General features: G+C 45.1%; 1 protein-coding gene across 6 annotated transcripts; it reads left to right on the top strand.

Annotated features, from left to right (window-relative positions):
* Positions 1–587: 587 nt before the first annotated feature.
* C1QTNF12 (C1q and TNF related 12) lies at positions 588–22,770 on the top strand. 6 transcript variants are annotated; one of them, XM_030507787.1, is made up of 9 exons: positions 588–1,123; positions 1,358–2,601; positions 10,828–10,947; positions 12,023–12,134; positions 12,366–12,595; positions 17,115–17,223; positions 17,844–17,934; positions 19,758–19,836; positions 20,425–22,770. In XM_030507787.1, the coding sequence occupies exons 2-9, from the start codon at positions 2,431–2,433 to the stop codon at positions 20,521–20,523; spliced, it is 1,011 nt and encodes a 336-aa protein (XP_030363647.1). In that variant the 5' UTR covers positions 588–1,123; positions 1,358–2,430; the 3' UTR covers positions 20,524–22,770. The 6 variants fall into 6 exon arrangements, with proteins under 6 accessions (XP_030363647.1, XP_030363646.1, XP_030363649.1 ...); XM_030507786.1 differs by having other exon boundaries at positions 588–1,151; XM_030507789.1 differs by having other exon boundaries at positions 588–2,601; positions 12,366–12,547.

The raw sequence follows: 22,770 nt of genomic DNA, 5'->3' as shown, positions 1-22,770 counted from the left end.
GTTAGATACAGCCACTTCACCCTGCTGGGCCATCAAGTAACCTTGTGCTTTCAAACATAGTTTGGATTCATTTCCCTCAAGTGTGAGGATCTAGGCTTGGGATTTGGCTCTGGGAATGGGAGAGGAGATGTTGCAGACCAGCAGCCCAAGAGAGCGATTGCCCCATTCCAGCCTCGAATGTCATTTCTTGCCATGGTGTGTGGATCTGTCAAGCTGTTTAGCTGCGATATGACAGATTGTCCTATTAATGTGTCATCAAGTGCACTTTTACAAATTCATGGCTTGTCTACAACTAACCTGAAAAAAAGAGGCTTAAGTATGAGAAGGCGCCAAAGAAAGTTAAATATTATTAACAAATAAAGTCTGCCACGTAGTTTTGATGGAATGTGAGCTGGTTGGGGGAGGGGTGAGATGCTGTTAACTATTTAGGGTCTGTGTAACTTCCCTTCTTACTCTCTCTTCTCTTTCCCAAAGTCCGTATCTCTCAAAGGATGCTGTAAGACAAAACCCAGCCTGTATTATTCTACTTCACTTTGTGCTTGGGTTATTCATGCCTCAGTTTCCCTGAGCTTATAGATAATAGAGCTGTTGCTCCAATGAAAGTCCAATGAAGAACTGTCCTGGCATTGCAGCTTGGATTAGAGAGGTAAAGGGATAGTTAAAGCAAATCTGTTGCTTTCTGGCTGCATAAGGGACTTCAAACTATGTGAGCTTCCACCTTTTATCGTTCTTGGGCTTCCTCATGGTCCAACCTCAGAGACATCTTTGCATCATGTTCTGTATTTGTAGAAAGAACAGGAATGTTTGTAGGTGGTGGGGAACTGACAAAGATCTGCAGCCTGGCCAAGTGCTTCAAGATCTCCTTTCTGAAATGCCTGTAGGAGATGTATAACCTTTGGGTTTCTGTTCTATTTAATAGAGAGCCCACCCTCCTCTAAAAGAAATCAGCACCCACCGAGCCAGCATCTAATGAGGGTGTTGTGTGGGGCACAGCTAAGTAGAGTGTAAAGCAGGAGTAGCGATGTGGCCATGTGTGGTGCGATGCTGAGTGCATATTCCAAGCCACATATTTTCAGCTCTACCACACGCTCACGTAGAGTTTTACAAACTTCCCAGAAAAATGGTGATTTCTCTGCGATAATGAAGGGGAGGTACAGCACAGGGCTGAGGGGAGGGAGCAGGGAATGGGCATTGATTTAAATCTGCCTGGCACACAGGCCAGCTCCACTTATCAGTGAGTCTAATAGGAATGTGAAGAGAATAGGCTTGACAGCTCATTAGAATGTGATCCCTCCTCCTTTTTTTTTTTCCCTTTTTTTTTTTCCCCTTTCTTTTTTTTTTTTTCCCTTTCTTGAAGTTGATGGAAACTCATTCAGGAAAGAAGGACTTATTTGCTGAGGTAAAAGAGGGTTTTGCCAGTGTGCAGCCGGGGAAAGGAGCAGCGAGAACAATCAGATGTGATCTACAATGAGAGGTACCTGAAAGCTTCCCTGGTGTGAGGGGAGATGGGAGATGAGAAAGACACAAGATTCTACATCCTGACAGCTGCTCGTGGCATCGGGACTTGCTGCTCACCAAGGAAAAGTGAGGACAAACTCAGCTAAAGAGGGAGAGAAGCTTGACTTGGGAAAACTTTACCTGTTCCTCATGGACCTGGGTACATCCCCAGATTCTTTGCTTCTCCCTGTTTTAACTTAAATGATACAAGACATTTATTTTCTCCTCAGAAGGCTGAGCACTTGGCTGTGATGCTTTCAGCCTCCTCAGAAGAGCAGTGGCTGTAGCAACCTTGGATTACAGTTCCTCAGCATCTTGGAAGGGAAGGATGAGGACTTGTCGCTGAGGCAAGGGAAGTGTCATCCAGGAGAGAACGGGTGGAAGGACTGCAAGCCTGCTTTGAACAATGCTTCAAATGACAGAAAGTGAAATCTCCTGGTGAAGAGGAAGAACCTAACAACCCCCCTAATGAGTTTGTGTTGTCAGCTCCGGCCTGACCAACTCTTGCCCTGAGCAATTTGACTTCTCTGGGTTTCATAGTTGAGTGCATTTTAAACGAGTCTGAAGACTTATTGGGGGCGAGGGGGGAGCGCCACTTCAAGGTGGGTGGCAGGACTTTCCAGGGCCTCTTGTATTTATGTAAGCTTCGAGAGGCTGAATGGACTTACCTCTTTCTTCGAGTGAATCCAGATTTTTCAAACAAGTTTATCTATACCATTTCCATGTGTCCTGCTTGAACAGAGATCTCTCCAGCAACCAGCGCATCCGCCTGTGCTGCTCCTTTGACGCTGCAGAGCCCAGAGGACCATCTTTAATACTCCTAAACCTTTTAATTGTATTTTAGAGAGCAGCCTGGGTCTATTCCTCTTACTGGTGGTGCAGGTTTTTGTGCTTGGAGAGTGTCCTTCCTGCCTTGGCCCCTCCCTTTCCAAAATGAAGGGGTGCACCTGGGTATTCGTGGCAACTTTACTTTGTCAGCAGTTCTGCCTCTTCAGAGTTACGGCAGCAAAGAGAGAGAGAAAGATGAAGAAAGAGCCTAATCAGTACACGGAGCCCTTCAATGCCACCCTCTCAAACAGCGAGGAGCTGCACGGGCATCCCAAGGTAGGTGTTTCTGTGTTGTCAGAACTGCTTTCTGGCTCTCATGTGATGCTGGTTCCTTTTTTAACTGTGATTGAGGCAATCTTGCCAAATTCGACTTGATTTTAAAGAGGAATGTTCTCTCTTTTGCCTTTCCGTGATTGATTTTCTTGCTTCCTGGAGCAAACACTGGAATACACAGTTTATGATTAGAACTAATTTTAGAGTATGCATGACTCAAGTTCCGTAGTAGCTGATTAAGTGTAAAGACTTTTTGCAGTTCTAGTGTGTGAACTGTAGCCTGTGCAGAAAGAAGTGATTAAATAAAGGCAAATGGGCTATCAGTATAATAATGATACTGGGATATTAATGTATCTCTTCCCTTTGCTTTTTGAAATGCTATTTTAAACTTAGGTAAATACAACAGTACAGACATCTGAGCACACCTGAGCTTTCCCTGCACTGCACCTTCCACCAGAGAGGCTGTGGGGATTGAAAAGCAGAGAGACCTTTGTGCTGTAGCCAGGTGATCTGCTTAAGGTGACTGTGGCTTTTTAGGAGAGGATTCAGATGGTGCTGGGAGTGTGCAAGTGGCAAGTGTAAGACTCTGTGCAGGACACCTCAGTGCCTGTAGCTGATGACTTGCTAGGGTGTGAGCGAATTGCAGGGTGGGATCCTTCCAGTTACATGTTTAGGAGGATCACCCCAGGCTGAAAGCTGCAGAAAAAATCCAGTCAGTTGATCTGAGCCACCAGAATCCTTTAAGATGAACATTTGCTTGGGAATAGGAGAGGGGGTTTGGGAATTAAAAGCAGGATTCCGAGCAGGATGCAATGGGATACTACAACACGGAGAAAGAAGGGAGTCTTCCCTATCACTCAGCCCTTTCTCTCTGTCCCTCTCCCCCCTGCTCACACAAAAATGTCCCTTGTTTCAAATGGAGGTGACCCCTAAAGCATGACTTTGATCACAAGCATTAGGGCTGGCAGTCACTATAGCAATGGAGGAACAAACCTGTCAAAAAGTGGGGCATGGCAGAGGGGCATGGCAACTTAGAACAATTGGGCTGACATGGTAAATATCCTGTTCAAGGCTGTTGTGAGAGTAATTGGTTAAGGTTGGGCAAGTCTGGGAAACAGCCCCCTATAAAAAAGCTGGCTGCTGCACTTACAATTATCATTAGGGGACTGTAAGCAGCGTGTCTTCAGCTCATTTGCTGGTGTGTGGTGCAGGGCTCTGTCAGGACAGGTTGTCTAAATGCTGAGTTCTTGAGGTGCTTATAATCAATCACTTCCTTCTAGGCTCTTGAGAACTGCTGCGTTCTGCTTTTGCGGAAGGGGCCAGATATGTATCTGGTGCAACTAAATTTGTCTATTCTGGAATTAATTTGGCTTAATGTGAAGTATCTTGCAGAATATATTCTGAGATCTATATATGCAGAATATGTTCTGATTGCAAAGGCAAGCAGAAACCGGTCCTGGTTCACTCTGATGTAGCCATACGTACACGAGTGCTAGAAGAAACCCAGTTCTCATTCGGAGGCTTGTGGGCATTCATTAAAACAGACACTGTTTGGAAGCTGCACTTTCTGTGTTGAAATATTTTGCTTTACAATATCCATGGCAAAGGTTTGGCTGCAGTAAGAGTTGGCGAGTTCAGTGAAGGCAGGTCCTGTTTAAGGAGAGGATGAAACCAAAATCTTTGATGTAAATGCTTCTGAGGTCTGCTTGATATCCACCCCCAATTCTGCAGTGTGAACTCTTCTCCTTGGAATCTATTGGAGGTTGAGTCCAGGCTCTGGTTAAGTATTGCTTCTACATGTGGTTGTATTTTATATAAGCTAAGGGACTATTTTACACATCCTGCAAATGCAGTGCTTAAGAATTGCCACCATTTCTGGGGTAAATGACAGTTGCCATTTACACCAAAGCATCCTGATTTGTGTTCACTAAGGGAAGAAGTAAACTGGTAGTGAAGCTATCCTTACCTAACCTATCAAGTTGAAGGAAGGTTGGAAGCAGTTCTCTGTGGAAGACTGATCTCTGAGCCTTGAAGGTGCTTCTGTGAGCAGTTCTGTTTCATGAAAGGATGCCCTCCACATCACCAGCAGTGTCCCATTTCATTTCTCTACAGCACATAACAGGAAAGATGGAATTTCTGTGGCCCTGTGCAGTGACAGTTAAGGCTGTGTTTACCTTGGAAGACTCAGTGGCCAGCTGGTAGGTTTATGGAAGCAGAAGGAGCAGGGAATGAAATACTGGCTGAGAGTAGTGATTTTTATTCATACTGTTGAACAGGTACGTGTGTTTTCCTTCTAACGAAGCAAAGCAATTTGGGACACATTTCTCTTGGGAATCTTTTTCAAATAAGAATGGAGAAAGCTTCCCTTTAACATTCACAGTGCATGAGTCATGTGGTGACACCTCTACCTAAAACAGGGAAGCAGAAGTCTCAAATCTCTTGATAAATCTGATATGTCCATGCAAATAGAATGTTGGGTTTGGTTTTGTTTTTAAAGCTTTTCTCCAGTCTTATCTTTGCTGAGGTGCTGTCAATGTGATGTGCTTGTCAAGCACATGAGACATTTCTTCTCTGACAGAGATGGACTAAGAGAGAAGATGTAGTATTTTACTAACAGGGGTTCAGCAGTAGTAGATTGTCCAGTGGTTATAATAGGGTTGACACTGATCAAGAGTTATCATTTGATACCTGAGCAGAGGGAAGAAAGATAGAGTCAGGCTCTTAGCACCCAGTGAAAGGACAAGAGGCAGTGGGTACAAGTTGAAATATAGGAAACTCCACTTAAACATAAGGGAAAAAAGCTTCTTTACTGGGACAATGGTCAAACACTGGGAAAAGCTGGACAGAGAGGCTGTGGAGTCTCCATCCTTAGAGACAGTCAAAACCTGACCACACATGGTGCAGGGTAACCTGCTGTAGTTCACCAGCTTAGAGCAGGGGGTGTTGGACTAGGCAATCTGTGGATGCCCCTTCCAAAGGCAGCATCCTAACCTGAGGAAAGCTGTTGACTCAGCATCCCAGTGAAATTTCAGGGATGATTTGAGGTCAGCAGGATTTTACCTTCAGTGGAATCTCTGCAAGAAATAGGGTATGCTTCCTAGCACTTCCTTGTGGCCCATGTAAAATAATGCTGGATTCATACACCCGGCTCAGCATCTCAAATAATTCAGTGCTTGGTCTCATTTCTCAGAGCTGTTTGTAAGATTTTTAAAGCTCATTATTAAATGGTCCTACCTCAGATGTGGTTTGTGTGTCAGATGCATCCTGCTACACCTGCTCTAGTGGTGCTCTTCAGTTACCTTTTAATGGTGTCCCTACAGACAGAACTCTACTGGTACATCCAGGGGTGGCACTGAGTAACGTTGAAGTACAGCTAACACAGCTACAGACACATCATTTCCTCACCCAGAGTAGCTCTTGCTCACATAAACTTGCTCACAAGTTCCATTAGGTTCATTAAATTCATTATGGATGTGACCACTGAAGGTAGTTTGTGTCTAAGTGGAGGGAAGTAGCTTTTTGAGATAGCCATTTAGAGGAGTGAAGGTTATTTTTTCACTCACAGCACATAGTGGGAATGTAGGTAGGAATTCCATTTGGATTTGGCTGACATACCAAACCTAACACTTCTGCTCTAGGGGAAAACCTTGAGAGATCTGTAAAAACCACAAGTGGTCAGGACCTTGGTTTTACATCTCATTAATAACCAGGAGTGTGTGTAACAGAAGCTATTAGCAGCTGACAGAGGACTTTTTAGGCTAAAAAGAAAAGTGGTCTGTTGCTTTTTAATCTGTTCCAAGTCAAATACACAACTGAACTAAAGAATCTGCTCCTAATCTCATAACGAAGCTGACAATACTCTTGCTGGTGTAAATCAGGTGTAACAGTTCGTGGATTAAGAGAACTGAAATGCTTTGTCAAGTCCATTTTATGTCTGGCAACTGCTTTGCTATTGAACAAAGAATTACTGAATGCAATTCCATCACAGATGGACAAATACATAGAAAACTGAGCTAAACGTGCAGGGATGTAACTTCAGGCATAAAGACTGTGGTTTTGTGATGCTTTTAGGTGCACAGACTTGCTCACAGTTAGTGTTGTCTTTATTCTTTATCCGTCCAGACTCTGAAAGGACTTTTGTCCATTCCGCTTTGGTTTTTAGCGGAGATGCAGACTGGATCCCAGTATCCCTGGATTTCAGGGAAGTTCAGCTACAGTTCAGGAATTTCTCAGGGTCCAAACTCTGCTACTTGACTGTAGATTCCTGCTGGTGGTTTCTTCCATGCTGGCTGACTCCTGGCCAGAGACTGTGTGTGTCTCTGGGCAGCGTGTGCTGTTCTGGGAGTTAGAGCCAGCAAGAACCACAGGTTCTGCCTGTGAACAGCAGTGAAATTCCAGCTCAACTTGCCTTTTATTGGGAGGGAAATAGGGATGGAAGGGGCTAATCTCTCATCAGTTCTGAAGGGGGAGATGTCATTGTGATTCCAAAGTGATGGCAAAAGGCCTGATTGAAAGTTCACTAAAACTTGCTGGCAAGGCTGCTGTGGATTTTGGAGGAACTGCTTCAAGTGTTAAGGAATAAACCTAATTTCACTGGAATTACCATGAGGATTCCTCCTGACTCCTGTAGGAGACAACAAACAGCAGCCCAGGAGGGACAAGTCCCCTTTGCTGGCATTCCAAGGCTGTTCTCGGTCCTCACTGATACCTGAGTTGGCTGCAAGGTCTCTCTGGCTGCTGGAGGCTGCTGCTGCCAAGAAAAATAGAGGCTTGCATGCTTATTGCTGGGATTGCTCATGCATGCCATAGTAATTAAATAATAATACCACAAGGATGGAACATTCATTTTAACTGTCAATCATCCTTGTGCTGGAGAAACTGGGGAGTGCCATGGCTGTCTTGTAGAGGGATTTGTAATTCAATCAAGCCACTGGAGAGGGATGGGGGGGATCACTGATTTTGCTGGGATGTACCATCTGGATTTCTTTCCCCCCCCTGACAAGATGTCTGCTCTGGCCTGTTTCTTCACAGCTGGAGCTCCAGAAAGGCTGGGGACATCTGTTTGTCTTCACAGTTAATGGCCAGAGCCTGCCCATGATTGCTGGCTTCTGCTTCTAGCTGGCCCGGTTCCTCGTTTTTTCAGTGGAGGGGAGTTCATGCCTGACTTGCAGCCTGGTGGAAACCAGGAATATTTGACTCGTCTATTCCACATCTGCAGCAAATGCTGCATCCCACTGCCTAAGACTCTCGGTCTTGTGTTTGCTGTGTTCTAGAAACTGCAGTTCTGAGTTCCTGCCACATGGGCCAGCCCTTTTTGAAGGACAAACTGATTTTATCTGCCTTTCCTCTGCTGTTGTTCTGCTGCTTCTGCTCCAGCACTGAGGGAATACTCCATCCTGCCTGAGATGGGTGATTCCAGTAATAAGTTGCTTCCTTCTGTGAGCTGCACTGCAGCTTTGCCACAGACCTGACAGTCCCACTCACTAGGACTGGGACATCTGCTTCCCTTGGGCAATGCACGGGTTGGCTTTTACCTGCTTTATATTTATAAGCTTTGGAAATTTAAATGCTCATAAACAGTGTCCTCTGCAGGTGTGACCTCCTGTGTGGTGATGCTGCACCCATCTGCTTTCAGATGAAGTGGGGTAGGAAAGAACTAGCTTCTTCCATCAGAAACCATTAAATCTCCACAGAACTGATAAATATATTTCATGTTTGTTGTAGCAATAAGCTGCACCTCACGTGCTGTTCTAAGGACTTGTCCAGACTTTAGGAACGTTTGCCTCTGGACTTGATGTTTGTGTGTTACAGTAGATGGAGAGGAAAGCACCTTCTCAGCCTGTCTTATGCTTCACACAGATCTGCAGTCGAGCAATCCGTGGGGAGATTATAATGCTTTATTGAGGTGACTAATCCCACAATACCTGGGATTTCCTACGCTGCTCCATTTACATGACTTTCCAATGGAATCTTGGAAAGCTATGTAAGTCCTGAGTGCAGTAAGTATAAAAGGCAAATAATCATTTAGCTAAAACAACCTACAAGAACCCCTTGACTAAACATGTGGTTTAGGGCTGTCTGTAAATGTGCTTCTAAACATAAAAAATCTGTCCAGGACTGATTTTGGTAGAGAAACGATGAACTATGTTGTTATGAATAGCTTGTCTTGCTCTTGTTTGCGATACATGCTACATTTGGGCAGGGGGAGTGTGCATGAGCATAACTCTGTCTCTCATTAACTACAGTAGAACGCATGAATAGTATGATGAGATACCTTGGGATGTCATTGCTGTGGCTTAGAGCACAGACACCAGCAACTCTGCAGCCATCTATCTGGAGGGGAGGATAAGGGGACTGCCTGAACAGAGCAATTCAATAGTAGCTCTTTCTGCAGGTTGTGTCTGAGCAGTAGATCACCTACGACTACTTGCTGAATAGAGAAGGTACGAGTTGGCTTCACAGAGTTTGAGATGGATGTTTAAGGAATACCCTTGCTCAGCTCAGAACACATCTGCTTTGCTGGTTTGTCAATCATTTGTTCACCCTGTTTGAAATGAATAGCTGTGATCAGGTCAGCTCAGAACAAGTGCCGTGTACTACCCCATGTGCCTGGAGAGAGGGAGCTTTCCAGGCTCTGCATCAGCTCAGAAGCACCAACATTCCTTATGACCTCAGGCAGAACTCCAGCAGACTTACTTAAGATTTAACTTCAAAACAATTTAAGCTGCATGGATTTTTCATAGCAGATCACACAGACTGAGGTCTTTCCTCCTCAAAATGGGCTTGCCCTGCTATTTCTACCTCAAATTTGCAGTCCTCCTTCTTTGCTGCTTCTAAGCGGTACTAGAAATGTTACTAAAACTCAGTGTGGTGCTCTGAGAAGTGGTAATGCTTCAGGGAGCCAAGTGGGACAATGAGCAAACGTAGCTGTGTTTGCTAACCTGGCAGCACTGGCAGCACCTTGCAAGGTCACTGGGACTGTTAAAGCCACTGAGCTGTGGCACAACTGCCTAGTGCTGTCAGACCTAGCAGCAGCTTAATACCCAGGGCAAACACTTTCAGACCTGCAAAGTGCACTGCTGACTGACTTTGCTTCTATGCTTTTCCCACAACTGTCTTGTTTTCTTCCTCCCAAACGGTGATTGATAGATCAATATTGACTTACAGAAACTTGTAATGGGCTAAGAATCATTTCAAATGTCATTCAGCTCTTGTGTTGTTTTCCTGCTGGAATTCTGATCTCTACCTGTTGTGTCTCACCAGGAGAATTAAAAGCAGGTTTATGGAGCGAATTCCAGAAGTTTTCACTAGGCACAAGGTGGAGGGTTTGTTTGCTTGTTTGTTTTAAGGATTTTAAGTGTTCATTGCAGTTTTTCCTCTCTGGCTCTTTCATTAATGGCTCTCAATACTTTAGCATGGTTCCTGGAACTCTAGGAGGGCTCTTGCTTTTATCCTCACTGTGATGGACATCTGGGAGGCTGATGTGTCAACAGATTGGAACCTGCAGAGTCAGCATTTCATTGCTCTTGGCAAGAGCATGGCAGGGCATTGGCAACCAATGACTTCTGGGGCCTTTTTTAGAGTTGAAGTTAGAAGTTCATTCTGACTAAGTTTAACCACTACTTGATCACTTACTTCTGGTTGTCTCTGGGAGGTGACTAATGGGAATGAGGAAGTCCAATAGGAAGTGGACCCAAATGCATAGAGAGATCCTCTCTTCTGTCCAGACTCTGTTTAGAAGGGATCCAGAAATAGGCAGTGTAATGTCAAAGCTTCTCTAGATGCTTTCTTTATGGCTTCAATATACATGCAGAACATAGGAATGGGCAAGAGAGTTACATGGGACAATGGACAAACTGGCAGTGACGTGGACTTTCTTTTCTTTCTGTGTGCACATTTGTCACTCCACAGCCTGTGATTTGAAAGTTCTGCAGCATCTCAAGGTTTTCTGTACATTCTAATCTCCCTATATTACTTGATTGATCCAACTGATATATATCAGACGCCAGTGGTGAACAATCCCTGGCATCTGGGCAGGTTTTCTGTGGTACATAAGAGGACTGTCAGAGGGCTGAGTCTCAGCAGCTAGAGAAAGGTCTCTGGGGTACATTGGCTCCCAGCTCCTTGCTCTGATTCCTTCTGGTCTGGAAACTTTGCATTCTCTGATTCTGTGCTACAGAGATACAGAGAGCTACAGTGATGAGAGTCTTTGTTCTTGTTTCTCTCTAGATCCTAGAATCTCCAGATCCTCGAATCACAGACCCACGGCGGACCTGGATCTCCTTTGTTCACCGCCCTGATGATGGCAACACGTCTAAAAGGAAATGCAAAGGCAAAGACAAGAAACTAGTAGGTTATTGTTATGTTGTCATCAGCTAATACCTGTGCACTGCAGCTTCCCTTCCTACTGCTGATGTGAAAGGTGTTTTGAATGCTCCAGCTTTTGCCTTCCCACCCCAGGGTGTTTTCATTTGTGTTTAGTTTCTCAATGTTGGAGAAGTTTGAGGCAGTAAGTGCTATGTATGCTTTGTAACATGAGGTATGGGAATTTCACTGTCAACATGCATTTTAGACTTTGGGTCTAAAAACCTTGGGTTTTTTCTTCTGCTCAGTGTTAACTTTATTATTTCTTCCAGTACACAAAGTCCAAATATCTCAAAGGATATTTTAGCCAAGATGTGGACACTTATATCACTTATATCAAATGAATGAATTACTGATCCTCTGCTGGGTGGTGATGGATCATGTGTGCACGTTTAATGTGCTGCTTAGACAACCTGGAATGCTTTCAATGATTTCCTTCTATTTCTCAGTGAGCTGCTAGGCAGGAGTGCTTCCATGCAGGTTTACTGCAGTTTAGCTGAGGAAACAGGAACTTCATGCATCAAAATAGCCCTGATAACACTGTTGCATGTTCATGCCTCTAGTTTAAGGCTTTGAATGAACTGTTTCATTTTTCCCAAGAGCTCTACTGTTGCACCAATGTTCATGTATGTGATCACTATGTCTGAACAATATATATTAATAACCTAAAGTGTGGCTAGATGGTTATTCTAGTTAGAAAATAGAATGAGAAGCTTAGAGGCTAGTATGATTTGGTGATACGAGAAGATACAGAAGCAGCAAACTTAGTGTTGTGCCTGTTGTGCTTCACGCTGTATAAAGGTACTTGAAGAACCAGTTGGTGTTTACCTGAGCAAGGTTTATGCTCCTACATAAAGATGTGAGTAAATTCCAAGTGCTGGAATTCGCAGCTGGCTGGAGAGTCAGATTAAGATTTACTGCATCAGGCCTGTAGTTGAACTGATAGTGTTGGGTGCTGCTCACCTGGCTGTAGGACTGGCTCATAGCTGAGACAGTTTCTGGTCTATCAGTGCAATGGCCTGCTTCTAACTCACCTGGTTTTCTTTGGTTACTTCCTTAGCGTGGCCTTGTTGGGCCCCCAGGACCTCCTGGTCCCCAGGGACCTCCAGGAGCACCTGGTGCTGAAGTCACTCGGGAAGTCCTTCTGCAGGAGTTTAAGGAGATACTGAAAGGTAAAGACTGTGTTTTGTGCCTTTGTGATCTGCCTCCTTTCGTAAGCACCATGGCAAGTAAAGAACCGGCTTTGCAAACCTTTACCTTAAAGCATTCCCCTATTTGGGAATCAAAAATGTGACTGTTTCCCCAGTGCTGCTTAGTTCAAGTTGGAGAGTTAAGTGCAGAACTAATGGCTTCATAGACCAGGCTCTTAAACTAAGCCTTTCCTATACCTTTTCTTTCCCCAGAAGCCATTGAGCGCCGAGCATCCCTGGCTATTTCAGCCCATCCTAGCCAGCTGCCTCCACTCCTGCTCTCCTTGGAGGAAGTTTCACCCCACAGACGTGTCGAGGAGGCATTCCATTGCAAGCTAAAAGGCCAAGTCATTGTAGATAAGAAGACTCTGGTAGAACTTCAGAATTTCCAGTCGGTGAGAAGGAATTACAGACTGAACCTGTGCAACTCCACAGCAGCCACCGTGCGTAGATCAGTTGTAGTCCCCCTTGTCTGCAAGGCTGCTGGGTGGCTCTGTGGATGAAGGTGCTTCCTGAAAGGGCAGACTAATCCCAGAAGCTCATCTCAGGCTTGGATACTTTGAATACAGTGCTGCCTTTTTTGTGATTGACAGAAGTAGGATCTCATATGGTGATTTAATATGGTTTATTAGTGGTAGACTTGGCAGTCCTGGGGTAAAGGGTGGACTTGATGATCTTAAAGGTCTTTTCCAACCTGGTTGATTCTATGATTTCAGCACTGAAGCTCACTGCAGTTAGATGGACATTTAGCTTTGAGTCCTCTCCTTCCTGACAAACCCAAGAGGCAGCCTCTCTTCCTCTCTAGCTGAATCTCATTACAGTTCTTCCTGAAGTTCTAACAGGTCTGTGCAAGAGAAGGCTGTCTCACAGGTCCAAATAACAGTCAGGTTTTATTTCAGTTAATGATGGAGAAAGACTTGGCCATGTTTGCCATTAGTTTGAAGGAGTTGTTTCTGTTTCAGTGCACACCCTGTTTAATTCCAGAGTAATGTTTAGATGTAGAAAAATGGCAGAGGCAGACAGAAGCCATTGGTTATGGATTTGTGAGCCCAAGTAAGAGGCCAAACATCATTTTGTTAGCTGGGCCAGTCCTGATGCTCAAATTCTTTACATAATAGTTTATAGCAGACTAACAAATGTTACCTCTACAATTTCATTATAGTCATGTCATAATGACAACCACACCATCATGGGATGCTGTAGGTCAGCATAAGCATGGTTACAAGCAAGCTGTTGAATTTGATATTAAACCTCTACTAACTAGTTGCAAATAGGACCTGAATTTGAAGTACAGATGTTAGACAATGTAAGAGCTAAAACCAAATAGTTCTTTGGTAATTGAGGGGAATTACTCCAGACTTCGCAGTCACAAAGACTGTCCAATAGCAAAAGGCCACCAGGTATGTGGTTGCTTTTATGATGTGCTAAGAAGAGTTTGAAGACTATGAACAGGGAATATGGCTTTCCTCAGCAGGGTTTGCTAACACTACCCATGTAGGAAGGTGCTGAGCTTCCTTCCCACTGCACTGAGTCCCATTTTGGAAGAACCTTGTCCAGCAGGTCCTTTCCTATGGAGTAGTTTTGCTGCTAGGATCTCTCCCAGCTGCAGAACTAGAGGCAGCGGTTATGTTCTAAACAGGGTGCATTCCTGGACCTTTCCCAACTACACTTATGGAAGCCTGGTTTGACAGCACTGTGGGTGCTGGCACAGAGGCAAGATTGTACTTGAAGTGTGGGCAGGGCTAGAGAGATCTGCTGCCTCATTAATGAGGAGGGAAAATGTGAATAAAGACATCTCAGCCATCAGTGTGTAGGCTGATGCTTCCCATGCTTTGTTATCCCATGCCTAGCTACTTTCTAATTGCTCCTGGCCCTGAAGCTGATGTGGGAGGGCTGGCAGGGCTCTGGATGCCAGCCTTTCATTTCAGCTTTGGGACAAGAAGTGTCTGGTTTTAGCTTGTGCTTTGATATAGGGGAATTTGCAGGGAGGGAGACAGTGGATGTTCTTGCAAATATGAAAACATTGTCTTGAAACAGTCCAAGGGGGAGCGAGAGATAATTCCCCTGCCTCCATTGTGTCAGTTTAATAGCGTGAAGAAGCCAGCAGTTTGCTACTTCTCAGTGCAATGATAAGGATTGACTCTAATTCCTGGATTTGGACCTTACCCAAAGCATTCTGAGATAGTGGAAGGACCCTGTGCTGGGAAACAGCCTATCACTTCTACACTGTCATTTGAGGATGGTGTCTAAGTCACTCCGACCTTGAGTACTGAGAGTGCATCATGGTTTTCCCATCCTCCCATGCTAAATTTCCTCCAAGAATATTCCCCCCTTCTCTTCCTCTTGGTCTCACAAATTCCTTGGTATCTGGAATGAAATTCCCCACACTTCTTCCTCCTGTATCTCACTGTTTGAGGTTTTAATGATTGCCTCTTGAAAAGCTTTCAGGAAGGTACTTTACACAGCCAGGATTGAAGTAACTGCAGCCTCTGACACACCATGGAAGCAGGGTTTGTCTGGAGCCCAGGAATGTTGCTGGAATCACATCATTTAAGGTTAAGGTGGTCCACGTGCTTTGCAGTGCTGGTTTCTCTAGTGCCTTAAGGTCAAGCTGAATGTCTGCCTCTGGCAGCTGAATGTTATTGCTGCTTCAGGAGGTTGGTGCATCCCCTGTGCGTTGTGGTGTGTTGTGCAGGCACAATTTAGTTGTTTCTTTAATAACAGCTAAGTCAGTGCATTGCTTTCCACAGTGTTTATCACTGAGAAGTGAAACTGGCAGTTCACATCTCAATGCTCTGTGCATGGTTCCTATTTTCCACCCAGCAGTAAGCTATGGAGTGTATGAGGAAGATGTGGGGGCAGGAGATGAACTGAGGAAGAGAAGCTGGCCTTGGTTGGTACAGAGTGGCTGGACACTGACTTGTTAGTTTGCTGTTGGTGGGCTGACTGAAACGACTGTGTGCAAGGAGTTAGCTCTCACTAGAAATCCCTGCAGTGTTTGAGGCAGCAAATGCAGCAGGAGCTCTCACTGGCATGGGCTTTAATGGAATCTTTTGCCCAGAGAACCTCACCCTGCATTGTCTATTTCTATGAGCAAAAGAATAACAAAGCCACAGAGGGCATGAAGAAACAGGAATGTTTTATCAGTGATAATTTACTGGTGCCTAAAATTGCCTTCCACGCTCAGCCAGTGGCTTTGGAATTATGTTGCTGATTCTGCTAATAGCTGTAACAAGAAAGGAATGAATTAACTATGTGGTGCAGCTTTGCACATCCAGGGCTTGGATCTACTCTTTCAGTGAGGTAAATGCAAAATACCATTACCAAAAAGGATGGTGTAGTGGTAGCAGAAGAGCAGAGTCGAGCACCTTCCACAGGCTTTGTTGTTAGGTTAGCTGTTACATTGACCATATGTGTATATATAAAGAAAAGAGAGCTCCTTCTGTGTGTATATATGTGCACACAGGCACACATCAGTGCATACTGATAAATATAAATATATATAAATGATTGTATGAAATGTAGTCGTTCTGCAGCTCATTATTACTGTTTTGCCATTATACTTTATGAGAAGCATCCCTGCTTGGGACATGGATATATTTTCCTCACCACCTGCATACATAAATCATTTCTAGTGAAGTTCTATGAAATGTAAGGCTCCAGCTAGATCTAGTAAATAAGGAATTTCTCTTAGAGCCGTGCCTGGGATTTGCTGACTCAAGGCAGCAATAGTCATTTCACTCCTACCAGGTAGTAACTCTGTAAACAACCACCACCAGACCCAAATATTTGGAGCTTTACTTCTTATCAAAGAGAAAGCTAAAGAAGTTATTCCTACCCTGCCCTGTGAAAGGCGGCAGTTCCTGGCTGTGCTGAACTAGAATAGCAAACAACTTCCTTCTAGTACTTGAACAAAGGTGTTCCACTACCTTTTTTAGCCTAACAGCACCCGTGGCAACACTGCTACAAACTTCACCCGTGTCTCAGGCCCCTTTCACCATCTAGTAGTGGAAAACATATGCAAATGTTGGGTTATTATGTGTCGTGCATGGTTTTGGCATATGTGCCTTTACAGAGTGAGCTTTGAACAGCTCTTCTGTGCCATTAAGCCCGAGGCAGAGCACGCCTCTCAGGACAGCACTCACTGCACAGAATGCCCTTGTGGTGGAAGCAGAGGCTGCCTAATGCGCTGCCTTGGCCCAGTGAAGCTGCTTCTCCCCAGCTCCAGCCAGCTTCAGCCAAGGCTGAATCTGAACCGGAGGCCAAAGCAAACAATAAACATTTCTCCTAGAGTTTATTTTAGTCTGAGTCAGATAATGTGCTGCGAGTTTGACTTAAAGCTGCTTCCTCGACGTGAGGAGAAGCTGCAGGGTTTTCACCAGGGTTTTGCTTATTCTGGAGAATCCAAAGCTAGAACAAAATGCAACTAAACATGGGATCTGGAAGGATCCAAGCAGTTGTTCTTTAGTAGTATCAAAGCTGTCTGACTTAAACCTCAAGTGGGTAGGAAACCTCTGGAGACCCATATGAGTGTGTCCTCTGTATTTGTGTCACAAAACCAGTATACAAGGTGCCATTTTTTAAGCCTTGACCCCATCTACAAAGTGTTTGGGAGTAGTAGGGACCTTTTGACTTGTATAATGGAAGATCTTGTGTATCAGAACATCAGTGGAGGCTAAAGGCCACCAGGACCAGCAGAGCATAGGGATGCAGTGAGCACAGCGAGTCAAGATGAGTTAGAAGAGCTCAGCAGTGAGCAAAAAGAGCATTTTTATGTCTCATACTGATCATTTTGCCTTCTGTGGGCATGAGATACTGAGAGAGACCCCATCTGGAAGGTGTGTGCTGGGGACACAAGGCAGTAGCTTTGTTCTCATGCACATAAGCTTGTTCTTTGCCATGGGCAGAGGTGGTTGTTGGGATGCTGCGACTTGTTCAAGGTTTGCTTTTCCTGTCTTACAGCCCCTGGCCAAAGGAGCTTTCCTCCGGGGGACAGGATTGAATCTGGCAACAGGCCGTTTCACAGCACCCGTGTCCGGCATCTACCAGTTTTCAGCCAACATCCACGTTGGTGAGTGGTGTCCACAGAAACCTTTCCTGCACTGCTTGAGAGGGGCAGGAAGGAGCCCTGGAGAACTCTCTGGGTCCTGTTTGATTTGAAGCATGGGCAATGGCAGCCCTTTGCAGTGAGCTCTCCCTTTGGCACCACGACCCAAAGCCCTGTCCTTAGGGCTGGGTACTTTCACAGGCTGATAGCCACAGCCATGCAAACCAAGCACGTAACCCTCCTTATGGATGATAAGCAAATATATTCATGTGTGGAAGTTATGCCTTCCACAGACTACAGGGGGACAGCCTGCCTCATCACCGTGGGCTGCAGGGGGTTGGATTAGATAACTAGATGACCTCCGAAGGTCCCTTCCAAGCCAAACTATTCTGATTCTAAATATGTTATCCCAAAGGTGCTACCACCATTGCTGATTTGCTTGGCCTTGGCCAGTGGTGGGTCTGTCTCGGAGACAGCTGGCATTGGCTCTATCAGACCCAGGGGAAGCTCACAGAAGCCCCCTCCCCAAACCTTGCCATGCAAAGCCAACCACAAGCCATAAGATTCGTGGTGTCTCTGCTAAGCCAAACACCAGCAACTGCTGCCTTGTGATGTGCTTATATTTCTTCCACTGCTTCCCTCAGATCACAGTGAGTTGAAGAGTAAAGTCCAGCTCCGAGCCAGAGACAACGTCCGAGTGCTGATCTGCATCGAATCCCTGTGCCACCGATACACGTGAGTTCCTGCAGCGCTGCCTTGGCAACTGGTTTCTCAGCTGGGCCAATGTTTCAACCAAGTGTGGAAATCAGGTTCACCAGCAGTGAATTAGATATGATAAATACTTGTAGAACTTCTCTGAAGAGAGATTCCATCTGGCCCTTAGCTTTTATGTGGGGGGGTTTATTCTGATTGGTAACTTTTCAGTGCCAATTGATCCAAATAGCTGAATATTGCAGATCTTGAGAGAACTGTGAATGAAACTGAATGTAGCTGAAGATGCTGAATGCTCAGCAATCATCACCAACACAATGGGAGAAACACTTCAATTTAGTGCCAGAGGTTCGATTTTGATGATTTCAGCTGCATTACAGCATCTCACTCATGTTGCCATGGAAGTGCTGCAGCGGTGAGGAGAATGAATAGGTGGGAAATGGAGGTGAATGACTTTAGTTTTGCTTCCTTGTTCTGGTGGATGCGAGCACAAGAGTTACTTGAATGGGAAGATTCCCTGTGGGCCATGGAAACTACTGCGCCTTCCTCATTGCAGGAGCTGAAAGCTCTTAGAAACTGTTGTGGTTCTAGCTGTCACATACAGCCTGGGCACATTTATTGGGATGCTTTGAGCTGAACTTGCCATCTGAAGACTTTACAGCTACATTCTCCAAAGGACAGCAAAAATAAGCCCATTTTTACCTTAGCCAGAACTGCCCCAGATGTGAAGTGTTTAGATGAAGCTCCCTGATGTCTGATTTGGAGCTTTCATCAGTTGTCCAGGGTCACAACTGGTGATGGGGTGTCCTGAGTGCAGCGAGTTGGACAGCAGTGGGAGTAAAGCAGAACCAGCACTGGCCCTGAGACATCCCTTGTGTGGTGGGTGAGAGTGTGACTGGTCTGTGGCATGGGAGGAAGACGGGTGGAGGGATGGGAACCTGTCTGGACAGACACTGTGCTGGCAGAGGCTGAGCTGCCTGCCAGCCGGGCTTGTGGAATTTCCTGGGGATGTCAGCACACACAGTCACTCACTGAGGGAGCTGAAAGAGCCCTGAGGGCTTTCGGCTGAGAGAGATGGAAACTCGGAGGCAAGGAGACAGTTGGAGTAGAAGAGATTAATGGTGGGAAGTTCCCGCCCAAGCCAGGCTTTTGGCAGGATATGACACATGGATTGTGCTCTTCAGTCAAGGGGGTGCCAAGTGGCTTGCTCTCTTTGGGCCAAATTCCCCTACCTCTTATGCATCTTATTTCCTTGCAAGGGGGCTGGAAACAGCACGTTTGCACTTGCTAGGTTTTGTCACCACCACTTCAGGGAAAAAAGGGAGGAAAGGGGTTGATTTTCTTGGGAAAACAACTAGATCTGCTGCCACTGGCTAGGCAGATTTCAGAGGAAGCAGGCACGGAGCGCTGAGCTTTCATACTGCTTTGGGACTGAGTATAAACTATGGTGGCAGTCAACAAACTGGGATAACTGGTACATAGGTAAATCTAAAGGGTGTGTTTAGCACCTCTTCAGGGATAGGGGATGGAGACTACAGGACCTCCAGAAAGGCCTCTGTGAGAGAAGGTGGCTCCTGGTTCTGTTCCAGCTGAGTTTTGCATTCACAATCCTGTATCCTCTGTAGGCCTTCCATTAGAGCTACTGTGAGGACAAGGTTCTACTGTTCTCTCTTCAAGGCAGTTATCACTGCTAGAATCAAGTCAGCATCCCACCTGCTTAGTACAGATGGGCACTAGGACCATTAGGTCCTATTTCTAGGGAGGTCATGAGATGTTGTCATTCCACATACAACTGTTGTGACTGCTTGGGCTGTTTAACCTGTTTATTTTTCTTTGCTACTCTTTAGGTCTTTGGAAGTCATTGCTGGTCTGGAAAGTAACAGCAAGATCTTCACCATCTATGTTCATGGCTTACTGCAGCTGCAGGTAAGGCCGTGCAGGCTGGGAATCACTGTGCTAGTTTGCTTGGCAGGCAGTGGAGCTCCTTACAGGCAAGGCTGAATTCCCACCTGGAGATGGGGAAGATTTTATTAACCTTCTTTCTAAAGTTAATGATGTTAAAAGCCTTACCTGGGGTGACCAGAGAGAATCTGTGGCAGGAACAGGAACGAAAGCCAGACTTGTGTTGCACATTCTGATCTTAAGCCACAGAGGTAACCTTCCCCCTAAGAAATGACAGTAAGTATTTTTCTTTCTCACATCTCCCTTTGCATTGCCAAGATGCAATTCTATTGCCCATCACATAGAAAGGAATCTGAAGCATTCATGACTATCTGAGTAGTCACCCAAAAAGATGCTGGTGCAGTAAGGCTCTAAGCAATAAACCTATAACACAGTTTCACTGTCTTCCACCAAGTCAAAGCTGCACTAAATGACCAGGTCAGATCCTGTTCCCAGAGCCACAGAAAAGGGCAGGAGGTCTCTGTGCTTAGTTCATGGTAGTGAAAGGCTTTCCCCCCTCATTTTTACACTGGGATGAACTGTCAGATACTTTCCCTCTCGTTCCCTCTGCAGGCTGGCCAGTACACCTCCATATTTGTGGACAACAGCGCTGGAGCTCCCATCACCATCCAGAATGGATCCGATTTCATGGGCATGTTAATGGGTGCATAGCATCACCTGCAGCAGGGAAGGATACGACGGAGAGCCTTGCGGTGTATATTTGACTGAAGAAACCTTTATTTTGCCTCTTGAAGACTGCTTCCTGTAACTGTTGGCATCTTTTTAACCAAGCAAAGAGCCTTTCCCTTCACAGCTACTTCAGCTTGCTTTAGGAGGCTACTGCTTTTCAAGGGCCACACCAGTTCATTCATCATAAAAACCACACTTTTATCCTTCAGAAATGAACTCTGTGATATTTAATTTGTGCTTCACCAGATGCTCACTGAACAATAGGCTGAGGTTTGGCATTTGTTACGTTAGAACTTTACTTCACAATAGCACTTGTAATCAGCGTGTCTTTTGGGATTGACTGTGGGGTGCTTGAGTTTGTAAATGAAGGATTGAGAGGGGAAGTAAAACAGTGACTATATTCTATGTATTGTGGGGGAAGGAGACAAGGGTTTGCCAGCAAAACTGCTTTTTTCACACAGTTGTAAATGGTACAGGCCCTCTCTCATGTCCAGAATTGGATATATTGACAAGTAGTATGTCGAATTCTCAGACAGTGCCTGCTTCAGAAATGGGAATCCAAGATCTGAACTCTTTAATTGTGGTTCTTTCTATCTCAGCATCGCCTTGATGTGATTGATGGAGTGAATACCTCGCTGCCTGTGCATTTTGGTTTGATGGAAAGATAGGGTCAATGGCACCAGTTCTAGCAGGAACTCCCTTACTTGTCTTCTTATGTTTTAGTAAGATATACATGTGGGTTTGGACTGCATCACATAAACAGCATCCTCTCGGGTGCCATCTAATCATTTGTAAATGTGTCAAATGCATTACACTGGTTGGCAAAAGCCTGGCAAAGGCAGTGGGGAGAGCAGCCTTGGCTCAGGTATGTCGTCTGCCTGGTGCTTGTTCAACTGCAGGCAAATAGTGGCCGGGGTCGCAGGGAGCCTATCTGAGCTCTGCTTGGGTTAAAGTGCTGGCAAAGACCATCTAAAAGACCCTCCAGTGAATGTTTCTGGATGTAAGCGTGTGAGATTGAGGCCCAAAGTGCTCTGCATGTAGCTCCAGGCTATAAACTCATTTTAAGAGAGTAAAAGAGTGTGGACATTTCGTGGGGTTAAGGTGCTACCCAAGATGTGGTAACATCCTCGTTGCTAAAAATCCCCTTCATTTAATGTACTTGTGTAGCTTGCCCTTCTACAGACACTTGATTCATTGATTCAGCTTAGTTTAAGGAAACGGTTGTGTCACAGTGTCAGAAATAGATGGTAGCAAGGCCCAAATTGGAGCCCACATACTTGTTCTGGAATGTTTGCAGGGAATGGAACACATCCCTTGTATCGTGTTCAAGTTTTGATCAACTACAATATCCTTGTGATGATGAGAACACACACTGCTGGGGACAGCAGGAAGCATCAAACCAATGTCGTCTGTTGCTGGGTCTTTTGTTCAGGTTGATCATCCATGATGTCTCTACAAGCTCCAGTAACACTGCTGTTGAGGTTGGTGGTATGCAAAGATGTCTTAGTTCAAGAGCTGTAAAGCAGGCATGAAACTGGCTTTTTCATCTCCATTATAAATACCTTGAGACAGATCTTTAAGGGTGCTAAATGGTATTTTTTTGTCCTTTGGGAAGAACATTAAAGTGATACCTACAGGAGGAGGAAGGAGAGGGTATAATCAAGGTACAGGGAATAATCAAGTAGTGCTGTTACACAAGTACACATGGGTGAATTCACTTTCTAGTCAATGGGATGTGGTTGTTCTAACTGGACCTGCGTGACTGTCTAAAACACAGCAGCTATCAGTGTTCATATATTCATCCCTGCTCCACAATACATGCCACAATTCCTATGGACTGCTTTTTGTGGTACACTTTGGGGAGAACATGCTATTGAGAGGCACAGCGAGTAGCAACAATCATCATTTCTGGAGCTTCAGGAAGCATGTAACACATGAATTCATCACTAAACCCTATCAATAAAGATTGGCTGTTTCCACTGGCTTTGATGGAGTAGGTGGAGTGAGGGCACACAGCCCCCATCCCAGCATGTATTACTGTATGTTGTACTGTGTATTTGTAATAAATTGGGCTGGTTCCTGCACGACTCGCAGTGACAGCATCCAAGTGGTGTGACATGCAGCATATGTTGTATATCTATAGGTGGTTTGAGCCAAGTCTCACTGTTGAGTAAATCAGAGTTATAATATTTATTTTGTTGTAGAACTAAAGCTGTTTGTCAGACTTCA

The sequence above is a fragment of the Strigops habroptila genome, chromosome 16 (assembly GCF_004027225.2).
Source record: "Strigops habroptila isolate Jane chromosome 16, bStrHab1.2.pri, whole genome shotgun sequence".
Classification (NCBI taxonomy): Eukaryota; Metazoa; Chordata; class Aves; order Psittaciformes; family Psittacidae; genus Strigops; species Strigops habroptila.
This window is presented reverse-complemented; position numbering and strand designations above follow the sequence as displayed.